This window comes from Colossoma macropomum, unplaced genomic scaffold, assembly GCF_904425465.1.
Source record: "Colossoma macropomum unplaced genomic scaffold, Colossoma_macropomum, whole genome shotgun sequence".
Taxonomy (NCBI): domain Eukaryota; kingdom Metazoa; phylum Chordata; class Actinopteri; order Characiformes; family Serrasalmidae; genus Colossoma; species Colossoma macropomum.
In genome coordinates, this window is record NW_023494785.1 from 37227729 (window position 1) to 37248891 (window position 21163).

Consider the following 21163-nt stretch of genomic DNA (forward strand, 5'->3'; position numbering starts at 1 on the left):
TACAGACTGTAGTCCATCCGCATACTTTGTTAGCCCCCTTTAACCCTGTTCTTTCATGGTCAGGACCCCACAGGACCACCACAGAGCAGGTATCATTTGGGTGGTGGATCATTCTCAGCACAGCAGTTTAGTGTGTGTTGTGCTGGCACGAGTGGATCAGACACAGAAGCGCTCCTGGAGTTTTTAAACACCTCAGTGTCTCTACTGGACTGAGTACCAAAAATATCCAGCTAAGAGCGTCCTGTGGGCAGCGTCCTGTGGGCAACGTCCTGTGACCACTGATGAAGTATGACCAACACAAACTGTGCAGTAACAGAGGAGCTACTGTCTCTGACTTCACATCTACAAGGTGGACCAACAAGTTAGGTGTTTCTAATAGAGTGGACAGTGAGTGGACGATTGTGTTTAAAAACTCCAGCAGCACTGCTGTCTGATCCACTCGTACCAGCACAACACACACTAACACCCCATCATCACGTCAGTGTCACTGCAGTGTGGAGTATGATTCACCACCTAAATAACACCTGCTCTGTGGTGGTCCTCTGGGGGTCCTGACTACTGCTCCTATATGGGAAGTGGAGCTGATAGAATGGACAAAGAGTGTAGATGTTTCTTAATGAAGTGCCTGGTCAGTGTATAATTAGTGAACAACAGAGAGGGAGTAGTGCACTGATACAGGGCTCTATTCTGAACAGTGCTCGAGTTTGTATGTGTAATGATTAGACTGCAGGTGCGCACAACTCCGGTCCCGGCTGTTTCCCTACTAAAACACACCCACCTAACCTGCCAATTAAAAGACCAGAGTAATCGGGTGTTTTTGAGGATTCAGTGCTTCCCAGGAGGTGTAGGAAATCATCATCGCATACAAAACTATTTGCTAGCAGGTACTAAAAAAATCTTTTTTTTTTTCTTCTCCATCCTCTTAGTTTCAGGCAGCAAGATTTAAAAATTTTGACTTAGTAGCTCAAAACAATGACTTATTTCCTCAAAACATTGAGGAAGGCTCTCAAATTCTTTACGTATTTTTTTCAAAATATTGACTTAATGTCTCTTGTCTCTGTACCTACAGATCAGATACTAAGTCAATATTTTGAGAAAACAACTCATTACTTTGAGATGCTAAGTTAATATTTTGAGAAGTCTGTACTAAGATACTAAGTCAGTTTAATGACGTACTAGAGTTTAATTGGCTGTTTTTTTCCTTCTTATACCTGGCGGAAATTAGCATTTATTTTGCTTGAATTTTATTCAACAGCTGGATGAATAGACAATGAAAGCAAAGTGCCAAACTTTTTTGGATTTTTGTGTTTGAAATTAGACCAGTGATTTTATTTTGGTTATGAAAACGAGTGCTTTATTAAATATTATTAAAGTCGATTGTAAATCAGTTGTTCACTGTACCACAATGTGTGCAGTTCACTCACCTCGCCATCATTTTACTTTTTTAGATATTTTTCTCACACATTTTTCGACTTTGAGCAGACGTTATGTAAGTAGTGTTTGAGCAAGGGACTGATGATGCTGCTGTTTTCACGAAGGCCACACTGAGGTCTTGCGTCACAGGCTGTCTGCTGGGAGAGAGAGGCAGAGCGTTAGACAGGGCGAGTGGAGGGAGCGAGTATGTTAAAGGGTGAGAGTTGTTGCCTGGAGACGGAATCCAGCTGAAGTGTAAGAGCTGCTTTAAAGTGCTGCCATTTCTCCTCACACACACAAACACGGCTCAGCCTGGCCATCAGCCTCTACAGACTGTTTGAACTCTGAATCTGGACACTTAGCCAATCAAGCATAGAGCGAGAGAGCATCACATGGAGAGAGGGACAAAAGTACATTCAAAATGACTTTCCCTCTCTCTCTCTCTCTCTCTCTCTCTCTCTCTCGCTTTTCACTCACTCTTTCTTTCTCTAACTATCTCTCCCTTCTTGCTTACCTCACACTCCCCCTTTCTCTCTTTTCTCTCCATCTGTCTTTGTCTTGCTTTCCACTCCCTCACTTTTTCCCTACATACTCTCTCTCTCTGTCTTCCGTCTTTTTCTCTCTCTTGTGCTGTCTTCTGCTCTTTCTTGCGCTCTCTCTTTTTCGCTCTCGCTCTTCCTTTTGCTCTTGCATTCGCTCTTTCTTGCTCTCTGTTTAGGGCTCTCACTTTCTTTCTCTCTTGCGCTGTCTTTCTATTTCTCTTAATTTCTCTTAATAATGTTTCTCTTCTTCCTCTCTCAGTTTCTCTCTCTCTGTCTTTTTCTCTTTTTCTCTCTCTTTTTCTTTCTTTCTTTCTCTCTCTCTCTCTCTTTCTCTCTTTCTCTCTCTCTGTCTTTTTCTCTTTTTCTCTCTCTCTCTCTCTCTCTCTCTCTGTCTGCTCCCTCTTGGTGTCCCAGACGTGTTTTATTGAAGGGAAGTTTGGTTTGATGAGTTTTAAACAATGCCTAACATTTACGGCTAATAGTTCGTATCAGTTCAGATTTCCACATTGGTAACGAAACGTCGTCATAAAGCTGGAATGTTTACAGCTTGATTGCTGAGCTTGGTTTGAGCTTTTTAACTCTAAACCTCAGGATGTCTTTCCCTTTTTGTCTATAGGTACAATCCAAAGCCTTCTAAAAGAAGATGAGAGGTAACTCATGGACCTGGACTCTTTATGGTATTCTTAATGATCTGCACGTTCAAGAAGATTTCACAGTTTTCTACAGGTTTTGCTTGTTCTTGTAAGTTTTGAGCAACTCACCAAATTTCCGTCCCGCACTTGTTCTGGATTATTGCAGCGTTCCAAAAGTAGGCCTCAAGTATGTTGTCTGTTTATGTTCAGTTATAAACTTAAAGGTAGAATAAGTGCCATTTTCATTTGAAGTCACTCATTACTGCTGGTCACATGGCTCACTAAATCATGAACTGCGACAAGACTTTAATTTTTATCTGGCATCTTTTTACAAATACTACTTTTACAACAACTACTTTTTCACTATGTTTAAAAAAAGAATTGGATATCTTTTGTCATCAGTTTTGTCATCATTACATGCTGTTGGAAATGTCTTTGTTGGATACAGTAGTTCTTCCCTGATGTTTTCTTAAATGTGAGATGTGTCAGAGAAGAATATACATTAGTTTTTTAAACATAACAAGCACCTGAATACATACACTCATGTTCAAGTTTTTGGAATCTTTGCTGTATTAACAATTTTTGTGCTTTAATATACAATAATATATGATGAGAGTTTAAATATTACAGACAAAAAATTACAAAATTGAATTTTTTGATGTTGCATTCATTATTTCAAGAATTTGGTGAACAAGAATAAGTGATAATGTACTGTAGTGATTGTTTGCATTAATTTTTGTCAAGTAAACTGCCTTTAGATTTGATCTCCACGTTTGAAATATGATGAATTCTGGATTCATGATGTTACCTTCTTTCTCGGTTCTTCTACAATCTTCCACAGCTACGTTCATCATTCTGATCATCTGAAATGTCTTGATTTTCATTGACAGCTTCCAACTAATTTTGTTAAACTGTGGTTGTACAGGTCTAACATATTACAATCAAATTATACACTTTGATTCCAAACTTTTGGACAGCCGTGTACGTTTCAGTGCAGTCTGTTAAAGGGGAATTCAACCAATTTTAAATAATGTCCGTGTAATTCAATCATTGGGATGCAAACAGTGTCGTTCAGAAAGGTTTGGACTCTGAACTATTTTGTCCCATATAAATTTATTTAAAAACATACAATTTAGGCCAAAAGCTAATCAAAACCTCATCTCAGACATAAGACAGCATGTTCATAACCATTTCATGTAATAGCTGTCTGGTAGGTAGTTTTTAAAAAACTTTAATTTTTTTTGTGCTTTTGCCCTAGAACACCCAGTATGAACCTCTCTGACATGATTACATTAAAAAGAAAGCAAAAATGGCAAATGGCATCTAGAGAAACTTAGCAGTCAAATGTAAACCACTGTAAATATTTGATGGCTAAGTTTCTCTAGAACAGAGCATTTCCCATCAAACATTACATTTTAACTAATTATGTAGACAAGTTTTGAAAAATGGGTTGATTTACTCTTTAAACATGTATGAAATATTCATAAAGTGCATAAGTAACAAAATAAAGCCTTAACATATCTCTTAGAGGCCAAGCTAGTAGCTAGTCATGTTTTCAAATGACCAGGTGGAGGCCTATCATCCTGGATTTCATGGAAAAGCTACTTATTGTACCTTTTAAGTTTATGGTGTTTACAAGGTTCACTGATGGCAAACAATGTAACAGAGTATTTTAAAAAGTTTTATTTGTCCATAATAAAAAATACTGTGTACAAAACACGTATTAAAACCTCATTTTCATTTTACAAGGTCGAGTAGTCACATTCACCAGCTTGCAACTTCAGAATGCAGTCAAGTTTAGAAGAGCCATCAAGCGGGGAAGCTGCATCATGCTCATTTCCTTGGTTCACTCACTAACCTGTTCCTGTATAACTTTCTTACAAGTCTACTAGAATGTGTTTGATTTATGGGTTATTATTTTGGCAAGAATACCACTGTACCTATGAATTCTCTGGTGCTACATACCTTACCTACTATTAGTACAGACATAAGTAAGATAACTTACAGTACAGAATAGAATTCAAAGTTAACATTTAAGTAAAATCAAAAATGTTATTCTTTCAGAACTTTTTTCACAGCTTTGTTAAAATTTGGCAAACAAAGAAGCTTGAGGTGAATAGGTTTTCTGAGTTAATGGATTTGCTCAGGCATAACAATTATTGGCATCAAAAACTAGAGTCACTGGAGCACTTCTATGGAAGAGCTATCATGCAAGGTACGTGTCCACTCATGTCCAGTGGTGAAGATTAACATTCAATTGGGGATTATAAGGATTTTCTGGGTTATGTTCCTCTGTTAAGGCCCACATTTCCCTACACTTTGCATAGAAATCTCTGTAAACGCCCATAAAAAGCAAGGACCTCATAAAGGAAGGCTGCAGACAACCATGGTTTCAATTTGCTGCATCCATTTTAGTTAATCAATCTTCTTTCTCTGCTCTTGCCTTAGTAGTAGTTACTTTAAAGATAAGTACTTATAAGAGGTCGACACCTCTGTAAGTGCAAGAATTTATTACCTTATCAAACCACAATTGCCAGTTTGTTATCTACCTTGTACACCACATGTGTCAGGCTCCAGTCCTTGTGGGACAAAGCACTGCAGACTTCAGCAGACTGATTCAGCTCATCAGCTAATGCATTAACGGAATTCGGAATAAACGCTGATCTCCGCAGCACTTTGACCCAGAAGGTCCCCGGTTTGACATACCTGTTAAACACTCATTGACCATTTCATCAGGTATACCTACCGTATCCAGTACTGTTCATTGGCAGTCAACAGGACCATTAAGTACATGCATTCAGTTTTCAGTGTCAAGATTATGTATTTGACAGAAAATCAAATGGCCAATGGGTGTAGGTGCAAGGTAGGTTTACTTAATAAACAGACAACTCACTAATCTGAAGACATTAAAGTCTGCTGTTCAGACCGATTGAAACTGAGTGAAATGGCTGTGAGTGGAGAAGAGTTGTGCATTGCTCATTCAAAATGCTACCTTTTTCACCATTGTCCCCTTTTATATTGAGGTTGGCTCTTCTTAAAAGCAGGGATCCAAGAAGAGGAAGATGTTTAAAACGTTTTGTAGTGGGGCGCTAGCTGTTCAAAATGCGCATTAGTTGCTACCTAATTTCTTTGAGAAAATGTTTATCTTCACTATGCAGACCCTCCTGATTGTGCGTTTTGTTTTAGTTCTTGAATCTTCTCCAGGCTGAGTCTAGACAAAAGTAACAATAATAATTCTGTGCAATTTCTTACAACCTCCAGACAAGACAAGGGATTTGGCCATAAAGCTTTGTACATCAGCCATGCCATCTTATCACTAGTGCTTTGTAAGTTTTGCTCTTTTGCACAGCTTAGTGCACTTATTCACAGCGAAAATGGAATGGGTCGGGAGTGTCGCTGTCTGCCCAGTCATGTCAGAGAAAGAAAAACATCACAATGTAAAAATAAGGCAATTTACAGTATGTGCAGCATCACAAAAGAAAAAAAAACCCAACCTGAACAATCTACTCGTTTGTAGATGAAATACAAATTATGAAATATTGGCACATTACTCCTGTATCCTGCACTGTCATTTTTTCAAGACAGTAGAAAAGGACATGGTTTATATTTTCCTATCTTATACTCATTTGTATACTTTTAAAAATAGTAAGAAAGCTGAAGAGTTAAAAAATATATGTATCCACTGCATACATGTAAAAATAATTTGCCCATTCCATTCTGCAGAATTTTCTCAGACAAATCCCCCTCCTCCTCTATCACCTCGCCCAACCCTTCCACACCCTCCTTTGTCAGCAATCAATTTCCCTTTCTTTTTCATTTGTTTTAGTCTTTTGAGCAGGCAGCTGGCAATTCCCAGAGCACCCCCCTTCAGGAAGCGCACAAAATTGTCCCCTACTAGGGGACCCATGGCAAACAGTCCTGGCTCAGCACTGCACTCAAATGTGTAAGGGTTTATGTCCACAGGGTTCTGCCTGCAGGAGATGGGCCTGCTGGGGTCCAAGCCCAAGTACTGACCTTGCTCCTTTAAGAAGAACAGGTTGGGATAGGTTCCGATCAGAACCAACACCATCGAGACTTTGAAGGCTCTCAGAACGCCGTTGGATCCTCTCAGTATACAGCGCATGTCAGGCTGGAAAGAAAGTACGCAGTGCTCAGGAAAGCTGGTGTAGTCTGGGAACAGTGCTGAGGAAGCACTTGGGACTGCGGGATTGACGCCACAGTTGGCAATGTGGGGTGCTGAGTGGGTCTGAGAACACATCATGTGGTAGACCTTGTGATACTCAGGGTACAGCGTCTTTGGTAGCTGTTTGAAGATGAGGCTGGGGTCATCGGCTCGCTTGCGAAAGGCATGCAGCACTGAGATGCTGTGGTTGTAGGCACACAGCACTGCATCAGCGGCACTAAGGCCTGCCCCCACCACCAACACTGGGTCAGACGCAGGGCCCAAGTTGCCATTGCGGTTGACTGCTACTCCAAGGTCACGCACACTGTGGAACACGTAAGGAAGATCCTCCCCTTCCACACCCAGACGAGCTGGCGAGTCATACGCCCCTGTCGCCAAGACAATGTTCTCAGCAAACAAACAGAAAGGGATATGTGTATCGTCCTGGAGCTGCTGGTAGCCCCTGACCTCCCACAGTCCCTGCAAGAGCCCCTGAGGTATGCCATTCTCTCTCACACCCTCAATGCCCCTCTTCCTCCTGTTCTCCTCTTCTCCTGTGTTACCTCTTCCACAACCGTTTTCTGTGCCGTTCTGGAAGCCATTACTGAACCCATTTTCCCTTCCATTGTGGCTGTCTTCTGTTCCATCAAACCCATTTTCTGTTCCATTCATCTGACCATTCTTGCTGCCATTTTCAGTCCCATTCTCTTTCCCAAGGTTGCTGTCTTGACCACGGTGGAGTTTCTGAACGGAGGTGACATAGGTGTTGTCTATGAAGTTCTTCTGGAGACCCATGAGCTTCACGTAATTCTTATAATAGGAAGAGATCTCCTCGGGAGTGGCCCGGTCATTGGTCATGCTCCTACGGGAAACACCACATCAGCAAGTCCTTCTGAATACTGTCACTCTGAAATTAGATCACATTTACTATCTCTATTCTTGGAAAATACATCACCACAACCCTAACATATCAACCCAACAGCTTATTGACTAAGAAAAAACACTCCAGTATGAACTCTCAAGTTAGCGATGAAGTCATTTGCTTTTCTTTAGATGTTAAAAATCTAGAATCATACCAGTTTGTAATTAGTAAATTTGTTCTTCTGGCCCAAGTGCATACCTCCTCTTGCCAGGAGTAATGTCCCTGTAGTTGACTCCTGGAAGCTCCATCCAAGTGCCCAGACTAATGGTCAGCATAGATCCTTCCATTGCCTTGATCAAAAAGGGAGGCAGAAAGTACAAGTATGAATGTAACCCAGCTCTTCCTGGATCAACTGCTAAACTTCTAACCTCAACAACCACAAAAGATAAAACTGTAAGTAGAAGTAAGAAATATTTTTTGGTGAATCAGATATGGCTGTTAGAACTCATCACTGATGTTGGCACAACAAGCTTGGACGAAGAAGAAGACACTCACATGCCAGGCGCCACCTGGTGTGGCTTTGCCCAGGACCAGGTGCGGGATGTGATGATGCTTCTCCAGCCTCCACAGCAACACCGGTGGGAACTCAAAGCCCAAGTCTGCATTTGGGTGAAGAAGCGTATCGAAGAGTACTGCCACTGGGTTCCCTGAACGGCCCTCTAAACCCTCACACAGGTACTCCAAGTTCTGCACACCCAACACAAACACACACGTTTAAATGACAATCTCATTCCACCTATTCCAACTACATCTCTTAAGCTTCCACACGTGGTAGTATCCCGGTTGATACCTGTTGGTAAATTCATAAAGGATCCAGAGTTTATTAATGACTAACTTACCTGCTCGGTAATGGGCAAATGCTTGGCCTCCTGTAGCTTGTGGTAAAGGATGGGGTTCGGATGCATGGCTGCCGGATCTAAATAGGGCGTGTACCCGCTTAGGAGATATGACAGGCAGATACCTGAGGGACCGTTACCTGAGGATGCATAATCATTCTGGGTCATTCCTGAATCCAAGTTTGGGGAAAGAGTTTTATGGTAAGGCTAGTATGGAATGTATTTGTATAACATATTGATGGAACTCACCAATGATGACCACTGGGACAGTTGGAGGACAGTCTCTGGGCAGAGCACTTTCATCCAGAAGAGGCATGGTGACAGCCAGAGCTGGCACTGTAAGAACAAGATCTCTATTACAGTTTTATCTTTTATAATCCAATTCAAACTTAATTCTGAAGTTTGCTTTTATGTGTGTAGCATGCAGTGGTCAACAGAAAGTGGTGTACACATGATCCCGAGACTAGTTTCGTAATTCAAGGGTGAAAAAGCTGTTGGACATTTGTCTATGTTATGTACTTTATTGGTCCTACAAGTGAAATTTGTCATTTTGCTGCGTAGCTAGGCCCAATCTGGGAGCTGCACAGCATCGCCAGCAGAGCAGCGCCACCTGGGGCAGTGGGGGGGTTAAGTGCCTTGGCCAAGGGCACAACCAGGTATACCTAGACAGTTGCGGGATTTGAACCTGCAACCTTCCGGTTGATGGTTCTCCTCACCTACCACCAGGCTACCGGTCACTCTGCTGCTCAGTTGTTTTTCACCATCTGCATAGTTATTTCATATAGGGATGGAATTTACTGTTTCTAACCAACTCACATGGGATACAAAATCGCTGTATGAATCCACTCAATTTATGTATTGTGGTCACACCAAAAAGGTTCCAAGCACAGAACTTGGGCTGTTCACAGCTTTTTCTGGAATGTGTTGCAGGCCTCACATTTGGAATTAGCATGTATTTACAAAAATCAATAAAGTTGATAAGATAGAATATCAAATGTCTCTTATTTATGCTGCTCTTCATTCAATGCTATAAATATACTAAGTGCATAAATTACTTTTCTGTTTTTATTTGCATTTTGCCTACTTTCCCTCTGTTGTCTGTAGATCAACCAGAGGGGACCATCAAAATAAAGTGTGACCAAAGCCCCTGTAATCTTTACAGACACGAAAATGCTCAGTCTGCAAAAAGTGGTGGGAATAATTACATTACTGCCTCTCCTCTACTAGTCCTGTCTGGTAATTAAGATTGTAAACAATTGTAATTCATTAATTTATCTAATTACTAAATACCCTCAAATATTAAAGTTGTTACTCTGCACTAAAACCTCACAGTCAGTTTCTTTTCAGCTCTCCATGACCATGACAGCAAAACTGTGTCACAGGCACCATGGGAAGATACTATTCTTAGAATAGGATGTTCTACTATTTTATTTCTTTTTTGCCCCAGCTTTTGCATTGACAAAACAGTGTTTTGCGATCTATTGCACCGCCGTAAAAAGCAGATGAATCAGGTGGAGTTAACACTGACCTGCCGCAAATTCGCAGAAGACATTTACATGGAAGAACCTGGAGAAACATGTTTTTGAAGCTCAAATTGATTTGTTTAGACTTGACATGCTCTACAGTTAGTAAACAATGACATAACCCCTAACCTAGACCTCATATGTCAAAGGAATCTGACTCGTATAACATTCTTATTGAGAAGAAGTGTTTTAGAGTGAAGTTGATGTAAAGACAAAAAATGGTACCCAGTAAAGATAGGCCAAAACCACTGGGTACATTTGGTACTGGGTGGTATTGATGCAATCCAGTATCATTCAGTAACCCTAACCTTAACCTTTTCAACTCCTTGAGACCACCGGTGGTTCCAAAACGCACTTCGTCTTATTCTTCATAACTTTCATATTTCATAAGCTACAAAAGGTGGGTGTCATATGAGAGCTGTAACTGTCTTCTTTCCAGTCAAATAGATGGGTGATGTCATTTTAAACCCTTATAATAAAAGAAGCTGAACTACTGAAAGTCGACCCATTTTTCCACAAATCTGGGCTATAAACTATAAACAGATGGCGTCTCTTCAGTGATCTGCTCTGTAAAAATTATTTTTATAAAATAATACAAAGAGCGTTTTTGGCTTTCAGCAGTAAATTGTAAGCATATAGCAATATGTGTGATCATAAAACACATGTTCTGTTAATTTGAGGGAAACTTGTACCAAAAAATAAATCAAATAAAAATGTACATTTATTTCATGCAGTTACTGAATAATTTGCCTTATGATTTGGTCGTGTAAATTCAGATGGAAAAGCCAAAATATACCCTGGTGGACCTAACCTAACACTGTTTTCCAATAAATAATGCATGGTACTGCCACTCAGCAGAACATGGATGAAGGAGCTTGAAAAGATCTTCAGATGTAATGATTTGTCTCTGCAAACAAAGATCAGAAATGTCCAGGCTGTGGTCTTCCCTGTGGTTCTTTATGGATATGAAAGCTGGACAACAAAAAAGGGAGACAGAAAAAAACAGATGCCTTTGAACTCTGGTGTTGGTGAAGACTTTTGAGAGCGCCTTGGGCAACAAGGTAAACAAACAAATGGATCTTGGACAAATGGACCAAATCAACCCTCACCTCTCACTTGAAGCCCAGAAAAAAGAGGAAGAGGACGAGCAGCTATAAAATGGATAGACATAATCAGAGGAATCATGAACCAGCCATTCAGAAGCCAGTGACATTCTGAAGGAACACTATCCATACAGCTGCCAGGAGTCAGAAACAACTTGATGGCACTTTCATTAGCTTAGAATGAGCCCTTCATATCTGTAACCAAACACTGGTTCTAGAGCCCCCTAGTGGTCCACGGGCCTGTACTCAGAGGGAGGCAGTAATTCGATTTGGTAGCGTCACTGTAAGTCATAAAAACGTAAGTGGAAAAATTATTCATTTCCTTATTAAAAATGTAAGAATTAAACGTTTTCACAGTATAACCAATGTAAATATTAATAGAGACATACAAATAAAAACATTGCAGTAGTGGCTAATTAAACACCATCAGTCTGAGGCAGCGCAGAGGTGGGCGCGCAATACAGACAGCAAGTCAGAGATGGAGTTTCTCAGTGCGCTTTGTTTGGTGAGGACTTATCACGCCTTTTTCTTTAGTTCGCTCTGTTTTGACACGTGTCAACACTACACCGGTATTCGGGTCTGCAACAAATGGCTGTACCGGTCTGGCATAAACTGCAGGTCTCGGTCCGCTTCAAACCGATCCCTGTTCAGTTCACTGCTGATGGAAACGTGCTCTGTGGTCTAACGATGGAATTCATCAGTAGATCTGGCTTTCTTTCTCCTCTAGCGGCACGACAGCGCCGTACAGTCAGCATAACGACTATTTTAACGACTGACTGTTTAGACATTGAGCACAATCTGCTGTTAAAAACAATAGACGAGCCATAAAATATTAGAGAAGAGAGGCGTTTGATTTCATCTAATGGATTACAGAGTGTATATTTGGTCGAGCATCAGCAACCTGAGTGGTTAAACTCAAACTGATAAACCAGTGACAAAGAAGCAGATATCAAGTAAGATTTATCATTATTGTTAATGGTGACAACGCTAATCCAAAAGCCCAGAGAGTGGAGTGAGGTTCATTTCAAATAATCACAAAAACCCTCAAAACTAGAGACCAAACAATTAGTCCTTTGGAAAAGCCAGTGGAGGATTTTCAGTGAAAAAGCGATGGACTGCAGCTCCAAATCACATCTAACATGTACAATTTGATTTTTTTCTATTTCTTCTTCTTTTTCTTTTTTTCCCCCTTTTTGACATCACTACAACCATGTGGTTTATAAACGTTTCATGATTTTAACATAGCTGCAAATTTATAAACCTACTGACAACCAGAATGGCCAATCTGATCTTTTTCAGAACCCAATTTTCAGGTTTTCAGTGTCAGTACTTAAGAAAAGAAAAATAAAGTTGTATTTTAAAAAGTTTTTCTGTGGGCCGCTATGCTTTGTACTTAAACACAGGTGGGCCTTGGGGTGGAAAAGGTTGAGAACCTCTGCTCTAGAGAGTGCCTTTTGCGTTTTTACGTTGAAGCAGCAGTTTGAATTTGGTGGCACTATAGCACCGGTTACAAGACGCAGAAAGAAGACGTATCAGTGGTTGCTGCTGGTGCTGCGTTGTGAGAACTGAAATCTTGACCAATGGAGGATCATACTTATTATTTGGCACAAGAAAAAGCAAGGGAGGGTGAATGCTCATCGTCAAAGAAGCGAAAACATTCTACTAGGCGCTTGGAAAGGGAGGGGTATTTAGTTGGTTGCAATCTCCAACCTCACCACTAGATGCCACTAAATCTTACAGTGTATCTTTTAAAATTACACCAAAGGGTCGTTTACACAGCATTCTAAACATTAAACCAGGAAAAAAAGGTTTTAGCTAGTGATGCTGTGAATTTGTTTATTGCAGAAGTACGCCGGGCTTAAGGTACCATTTCTGAGCCATAGACACGTCAATAGCAGTAATATAAATATGCATTTAGCAGACTATGCTGGACGGGGCTCAAGGTGAACAACGAGCGATAAATGTTGGGTTCTTTCGAGATGAGACTTTACGTAGCAGTATGAGAGTAAGATGTTACATTTGCAGAGGAACCACTGACTGTATGCCAAGTTCAAAACACACTTTGCACTTTTGTATTCAGTGACCCTCTATACCTTAATTATGTTTATTTTATTCAAATAAATGACTGAACATTCAATTTTGTCACTAACAAAACAATCATAACACTACCGAAACTGTAGCGACTGTTTCAATAGTGACAACTTTAACTCCTTTTGAGCAGAACTTAAAAAACGTTAGCCACAAACGCAGATTTGAACAGTTGTACAAATTTGTCACACAGGACACTGCAGAACGTGTGTTTCGGTAGTGACAGTCCTTATTGTAATGCAATTATTTTCAGATTATGTTTTTGTTGGCTGGTTCCTGTTGGCTGCCCTATATTGTGCCTCCTTCACGAAGCATTCCGGGCTGGAACATCCCTTATAACTTCAGCATGAATGGGTGGAGCTAAACTGCTGTATGTAAATGTATTGGTTGTGGTGACATCTTAGAAACAGTGAATGGAAAACAGGCTGTTTTTGCAGCTTGTTTTCCATTTCTGAACTGTATGGACTGGAGAACAAATAGTATATTTTGAAACTTCAGTGTTTGTTTTATATGGAAGTTTTATATATATATATATATATATATATATATATATATATATATATATATATAAATCACCCAGCACTAACTACAGTCCTCCCAAGCCTTTTTGCTTGGACCTACTGTGTTGCTGTGCACTACAACACTAGCGCCATTACAGTTCCCTGACAAAAAGCTAACTATTTATTTTTATTATCTATTTATCAGTTTTGATGGAGCAAGGCACCCCGTTATCTGAGCGTGCTCATTGTCCCGCCCTGTCGGCCACAAATCCCCCCTGATCACACCTCGGGTTGACTCGTAATCCGGGCCGCCCATGTTTATGTCTTTCTCTCCACGCTCAAAAGTGCGCTTGGCATGCTGACACTCGACACATAGTACCGCCCGTCCCGCCCTGTTTTTCTTTGACCCTGGCTGTTTACTCTTTTCAAAGAGAGGGCGCGGGATTCCAGGCATATTCAGGGGGTGAGTGCAGCGGGGCAGGGGTGTAGGGGGAGTGTTGGCAGATTTTGGAACTGGCATTTCCAGCCCACTGCCCCATTTTAACAGTCTCCTGACCACATTCAGAGGGGTTACTCACATGGGTGGGCCTGTCCTGTGTTTTTCACGGTCCTTTCTCTCAGACTCTTTTTTTTTTTTTATCTCCTCTCAAAAGAAAATGTAGAACAGGTCACCAAAACAACGTGCAGCCTCATAGTCTGTTATAACTTGTTTGTGCCACGCTGATGAACATCAGACATCGCTACTGTCGCAGTCATAACAAAAAGTCGCTCAAAAATATAAACGGAAATGAAAGCAGTCATTTCTATTGGCCCATTTGTTGCACAATATAAAGGGACTGCTGGCTTTTTTCAAATGGGCTATAAAAATAAAAATGTAAAAATGAGGCTTTGATTTGACAGCCAAGCACTGCATTTCCTAAAGTGTATACGATCTTTTAGTGCTTTTCTCCATCTGAGACCACCCTTGTTTCATCATTATCATTTACCTTTTGCCATAAAGTGTTATTCACTTTTCAAGAGATATTTCTGAGGAGATTAGATATAAGATAATCCACTAGCATGAGGAAAAATTATGAAAAGATACAAAGAAAATGGGACTCCTAACAACCATGCAAGACCTTGTAGACCACAAAACTGTCCCCAACAGATAAGCAGTACTTCTATCTTTGAGAAAGAGGAGAACGTCAAGCTCCACTCTTGCTTCAAATCTGAAAAAATCCACAGCCATCCTTCTACTGTGAGAAGACAGCGCTATGGGTCTGAAAGGATGTGTTGCTGTCAATTTCTCAGGCCCAAAAACAAGCCTGTCTAATAGGAGAAGAGCTAAGTGGTGGAACTCCCTGGTGTTCTCAGAACAACGGGCTGACCACCCCAGAGTCCAGACCTCAGCATCATTGAATATGTTTGCCGTTACGCAAAGCGTCAGAAGCAGAAAATGCTAAACCAGCTTCTGAGACTGAATTTTGGAGGTGTGGAAAAATAACCCTGCAGATTTCTTTGAGGAACTGAGAATGGAAGCTGTAATAAAGACACAGTAAATACTGAAAAAATGTTATTATATTTAGTTGTTGACCCTGAAAAATGAATAAACTGCCCTTAATGGCCATTTTAACTGGATAATAAGTGCATAAATAAATGAAGGGTCGCGTATGAAGAGACTTGTTTAGCTTCTTTTTTCATTCTGTCTGTATTGTTACAGCGCCAGACAGGCCTTTGTAGTTTTGGGGTGTGGATGGCTTGTATGTGAGGGAGACGGAGCGAGAGAGCTTTGTTTGCTTACGAGATTCACTGCTGGCAAGACTGTGTGTTTAATGACGGTGGGACGTTTGGCTGGATGGACTGTGTATGTATACACGCGTACACGTGTCTGTCTGGTGTGCTACAGGGGGCTACGTAACCCCTGAGTCGGGCAGTTTCACACAGACACCTTCAACATATGCATGAAAAAAGCTTTTCTAGTCTTTTAATAACAGTTACATAATGTAATGTTGACACGCTGTGAGTAGTTTTGGTGCTTGTAGTTCTCAAAAGTTAATAATGGCCTCTACAATCATAATTCAGGCCATATATAAAGTGCTCACTCCAAGAGTTTCACTGTATATAAGCATCAGCTCTCCAGCTAGCTTACATAATGCTTTGCTGTACCCATGAGCCGTGCAGTGCACATCTATGTTAAAGGGGAACTCCACCGATTTTTAAAAAATTCATAATTAAACGGCTGAGATGTAAACAAAGTCATTCAGAGTGGTTTGGTGTTCTGCTCTGCTGTAGAGAAACTTACAGAGTCAGAACTGTTCAGTGGTGGTGATAGGAACCAGACGTCCACCTCTAAAATCTCCCTCACATGAAGTTATTATATGAAGTTAGTTATATGCTGCCTGATATCTGACACATTGCTTTATGATAGTTTTGGTCAAGTTGGTCAAGTTTTGGCTTAAACTGTATTTTAATATTTTTGTGGCGGAGGGTTACATGCAGTTTTATGTTTTTAAGGCAAAACAGTCCCCAAAGGAAACTTAATTTTGTATGTGAACAGATTTTTGACTGTTTTCCCATCGTCAACATAAAAAAATCAGAACAGTTCACTGGTGGATTTGCATAGTAAATAAAATGGCTATATTTGTGTTATGGACATCATGACCCCTGGTTCCATTCACCACCACTGTGAAGAAAATCTGTAAGTTTCTCTTTAATGAGTCATTTCACACCAAACCACTCTGAGTGACTTTGTTTGCATCTCCACAACTGAATTAGGCCTAAATTTTGAAAAATGGGTGGAATTCCCCTTTAAATGCATGAGCAAAAGTTTGATGCTAATTCTGTACCCCCAGCCTTCAGATCGGATTTGTGCTGAGATGCACCTGACGTCCTCGCGCCCCCCAAGTCCCTCTATCGCCTCACGTTGCAATGGGAGCACCGTGCACGAGCGACTGCAACTTCAGTGTGCATAAAAAGCGGTGCAAGGCGACGGGCAGCGTGCTGGAGGAGGAAGAGGAGGAGGAGAAGGAGAAGGAGGGAGGGGGTATCAGAACGGCGCCCTACATCGCCCACGTCACGCGAAATCCACCGTCCACCTTTTTTAGGCGTGCGATTTAGGCCACAGCGCGCGTGCTCGTGCGTGGAGCGCCAACGGAGCTGCAAAAAAGCTGCGATCTGAGGGGCTGAAGAGGGTCTTACCTCCGCAGGAGAGGGCTTCAGGTTTGGCGAGCCGCGCGCGTCCAGGTTCCTTGGTCTCCTCGGCAGAGGCTGCAGGCTGCATAAATAGTCTCGTGTCACCGGTGGGAGGATCCCGGATGATGCTCTCGGCGCGCGCTAATGGTTTCACCCACCGTCCGGGGGTGGGGGTGGGGGGGTTAAGGAGGTTGGGGCTGATTTACGGGCACATAAGCTCGAGACAGTGACGAGAGCCGGACGGCATCGCACGCGCTCCACTGCCAGTCGCGCGCGCGCGCTCACACGCACGCATACGCACGCAAGAGGCGAAGGCGCGCACCCGAGCCCCGGATGCGCGGATGTGGGCCGCAAGTGCGAGACAGTAGTGGAGCAGGTCACTGAATGCTGACCATACAGGGTCATTTACAGTCTGTACAGTAGAGCTACAGTATGTAAGCCTGTTTCCGTCAATGGAGAAAAATATATAGACATTTAATCACAGTAATGAGAGTTTCTCATAATTATGACTTAATATCTCATAATTATGACTTGCAATCTTATAGTAATAACTTAATGTCTCATAATAAGGAATGTTTCTCATAATCCTGATTTACTGTCTCATAATATTTGCTTACTGTCTCATAATTATGACGTAATCTCATAATAATTACTAATTATCTTATAATAATGAAAACATTGTCTGTTATGAGAGTCATTAGAAAATTCTCATAACTATGAGATACTAAGTCATAATTATGACAGTCATAATTATGAGATATAAAGTCAGAATTATGAGATACTAAGCCATAATTGAGATGATAAATCGTAATTACGAGATTATAAATTATTATCATGACATATTAAGGGAATATTATGAGATTCTAATAATGATGAAATGCTAAGTTATAATTATGAAATGCAGAGTCATACTTATGAGATATTAAAGCTTAATTATGAGATTGAATCTCATTATTATGGGATACTAAGTCATAGTTCTGAGAAAATAAGTCAGTTATGACATGCCATGTCATATTTATGAGATATAAGGTCATGATAATGAAATTTTATCTCGTTATGATAAGAAAGTAAGACATAATTATGATATACTGCGTCATAATTATGAGATAGAAACATTATTATGAGATAGCAAGTAACAATTATGAGATGCTATGTAATAATAATAAGATACTAAGTCATAATTATAGAAAACCTTGTTATTATTATGACTTACTTAATGGCTATATGTCTTTTTTTCCCAGTGGCAGAAATGGGCTTCCATACTACAGTTAACTGATTTCTTTAAGTTGTTTTTTTTTTTTTTAAATAAATACTTCAAAAGGGGAATTCCACCAATTTTTCCAAAGTTTCTGCATATTAAATTGGATATGATGAAAGCAAAGTCATTCAGAGTGGTTTGGTGTGTAATGCTCCGTTCTAGAGAAACTTACCGAGCCAGAATTGATCACAGTGGTGGTGATAGGAAGGATTTGATGTCATTTAAAGCTACCCCAAAGATAGTTATCACATGAAATGCTTATTAATATGTGGCCTAATTCCTGAGACATCGTTTTACGATGGTTTTGAAATCAGGTTTTGGCCTGAAAGGTTTTTTGCTAAGGTATAACATATAACTGGATATTCGGTTAGCCACAGCAAAGGGAAAACAAAAGTACTTAAGCATAAATCCAAAATGAACACAGGGCTGGAGCTGGAGGCTTACTGTTTTAGGTGCTAGCACTGGTGTTAAAGGAGGCTAAAATATCAGTAGCACAAAAATTTAGCAGCACACAGGAGAAAACATTTGAAAACACATTTCATTATTCAAAAAAAGTCGAGTCTTCCTATTGACCAGCTTCTTATCAGAATTTTCCCATTCCACCTTAAATGATGCAGCAGTCACTCTCTGGTACCTGGATCTGCACCATTTAAGGCGGAATGGGAAAACTTGAACAAGAAGCTGGCCAATAGGAAGCCAACTTTAGCTCCGTCCTTCTTACTCTGCTTTGGGGGGGTTTATTTTATATTTATGTGTATTAAGATTAGAAGCAGTGGTGGACAGTAACGAAGTAAACATAATTGGTTACTGTACATAAGTAGTTTTTTTTTGTGTATCTGTACTTTACTGAAGTTTTTCCATTTTTGGTGACTTTTTACTTTCACTCCACTACATTTCAAAGTCAAATATCTTACTTTTTACTCCACTACATTATAAGAAATCTGTCGTTCCTTTTGGTTTATGTGTGTATAAAAACGTAACATGTCAAAACGAAAGAAGCACAAAGCAAACACACCAATCAGGGCACAGTGCGCACTTTGTTTTGAGTTTGTTTTGACCTGTTGGACATAACGACCCAGTGCAAGCATATGGTCAACGTCAGTGCAGCAGCGTAAAATTTTGGGAGTGTCTTTTCAACATAAATAATGGAAGAAACTCCCAACTCTAACCAAACTTTGTGTAAATAGACTACAATATAGAAATATGTCCACATATGCAGTTGTGACTGACGTGTCTTTTTTCTGAATTTATACAAACACTATTTCATTTTATAGTAAATTAGTTTTGGCTAGTTTATGTTTATGAACAGAGACCTACAGATGCAGTATAGTAAAGGAAAACTCATTTGTGAACCTGTGTTTAAAGCAAGTTTTTATTAAATTTATCATTTTTATTTAAACTAAGTTGCAATTAAATCTTAAACTGAAACACACTTCAGCACATTTTAATATGTAAGTAGAAATCGTGGACTAAAATTAGCAGAAAAATGCCATATTTAGGTCTGTTCTCTGTAGAGGATGTGTTCACTTACTTTCAGTTAGAAAATCAGCAGGACGTCTTTTGACCAAGGGTGTTTAAACTTTTGTAAACGTTGCACTGCAACATTTAACCACAAGGGGGCACAAAAGTATAATGTAACACAAGTATAAGAACAGTCTGGCCTGGCTGGGGGGCTGAGGGGAGAATCAACAAACATTCCACAACAAATGTTCATCCTCTGTGGTTCTAGCAAAACTTCTGTGGTTCGCTCGGTTTTAAAGCCTAAGGGAATATTTTGCTGTTGTCGGAAGAAAACCTCGTATCTCCATTTTTGTTGTTTTTCAGTTTTAGACATAATCTGAAAATGCCTGTTGCCCTTTACATTGTATGTAAATGTCATGAAGAGTGGACCAAAAGAAACGGCCCTAAATGACTTGGGAAAATGTCTGGTTCTATTGACTTACATTAGAACTAAAGTAGGTTTTTTCCTTCTCCTGTAAAGTTACCATTTTGGAGATACAAGGTTTTCTTCCGACCACAGCGATTTGTAACTAGGTGGTGTAGCTAGGTTGTTATGGGCCTAAGAGCATAACAGACTTTCAGTTAATAAAAAAGATATTGTTAATTTGCTTGTTCACTCGCTATTATGCCTCTGAAAGTGCATTCTCTCAAGGCATGTATGTCCACTCACTAACATCTAACGTTTACCTAAATGTTTACATGAGACTGCCTATTTGGATTGCTGTTATACAGTCATATATACAGTCACACAATCTTATTTATCTGTCTGACTGACTAAAGAAGATGATTACATAGATTACATAGATTGCTGTGTTATATAATATATATGTAGATAAAAAAAACACATATATTTGAATTTAATCATTTTGCAAGGTGCTTCCCTTGCGAAGTGATGCAATAGAGGACTTGGGCGGGCACGAGGACGTCAGATGCATCTTAGCACAAATCTGATTTGGAGGCTGTAGGTACAGAATTAACTGTTGATGTACACTCACCACCACCATTAAGTCAGCTAACTGGAGAGTTTATGCTTTTTGTATAATGAAATAGAGTTTAACCGAGTTGAAGTGAGTTTATTTGGGGAAAAAATGACTTCACAATCTCAAAGGCCTACTAACGTTTTCACTGATACAGGCCTGAATTATGGTTTATATAGTCAATTATTAACTTTTGAGAACTACAAGCACTAAAACTACTCACAGTGTGTCAACATTACATTATATAACTGTTATTAAAAGACTAGAAAAGCTTTTTTCATGCATATGTTGAAGGTGTCTGTGTGGAACTGCCTGACTCAGGGGTTACGTAGCCCCCTGTGGCACACCAGACAGACACGTGTACGCGTGTATACATACACAGTCCGTCCAGCCAAGCGTCCCACCGTCATCATTAAACACACAGTCTTACCAGCAGTGAATCTCATAAGCAAACAAAGCTCTCTCGCTCCGTCTCCCTCACATACAAGCCATCCACACCCCAAAACTACAAAGGCCTGTCTGGCGCTGTAACAATA

General features: G+C 40.3%; 2 protein-coding genes across 2 annotated transcripts in view; one reads left to right on the top strand and one right to left on the bottom strand.

The window, feature by feature from the left end:
• nbn (nibrin) overlaps nucleotides 1–4401 on the top strand; it is a 31406-nt gene extending 27005 nt beyond the window's left edge. The window contains exon 16 of the mRNA XM_036593089.1: nucleotides 2572–4401. Within this exon, the coding sequence (XP_036448982.1) occupies nucleotides 2572–2602 (31 nt within the window). The 3' untranslated portion in view covers nucleotides 2603–4401. The remainder of the gene's footprint in view (nucleotides 1–2571) is intronic.
• Nucleotides 4402–6015: 1614 nt separating this feature from the next.
• Nucleotides 6016–16974, bottom strand: osgin2 (oxidative stress induced growth inhibitor family member 2). The gene is made up of 6 exons (XM_036593102.1): nucleotides 16899–16974; nucleotides 8757–8843; nucleotides 8511–8647; nucleotides 8167–8358; nucleotides 7870–7961; nucleotides 6016–7611 (listed from the first exon to the last, which is right to left on the bottom strand). The coding sequence occupies exons 2-6, from the start codon at nucleotides 8821–8823 to the stop codon at nucleotides 6318–6320; spliced, it is 1782 nt and encodes a 593-aa protein (XP_036448995.1). The 5' UTR covers nucleotides 8824–8843; nucleotides 16899–16974; the 3' UTR covers nucleotides 6016–6317.
• Nucleotides 16975–21163: the final 4189 nt, after the last annotated feature.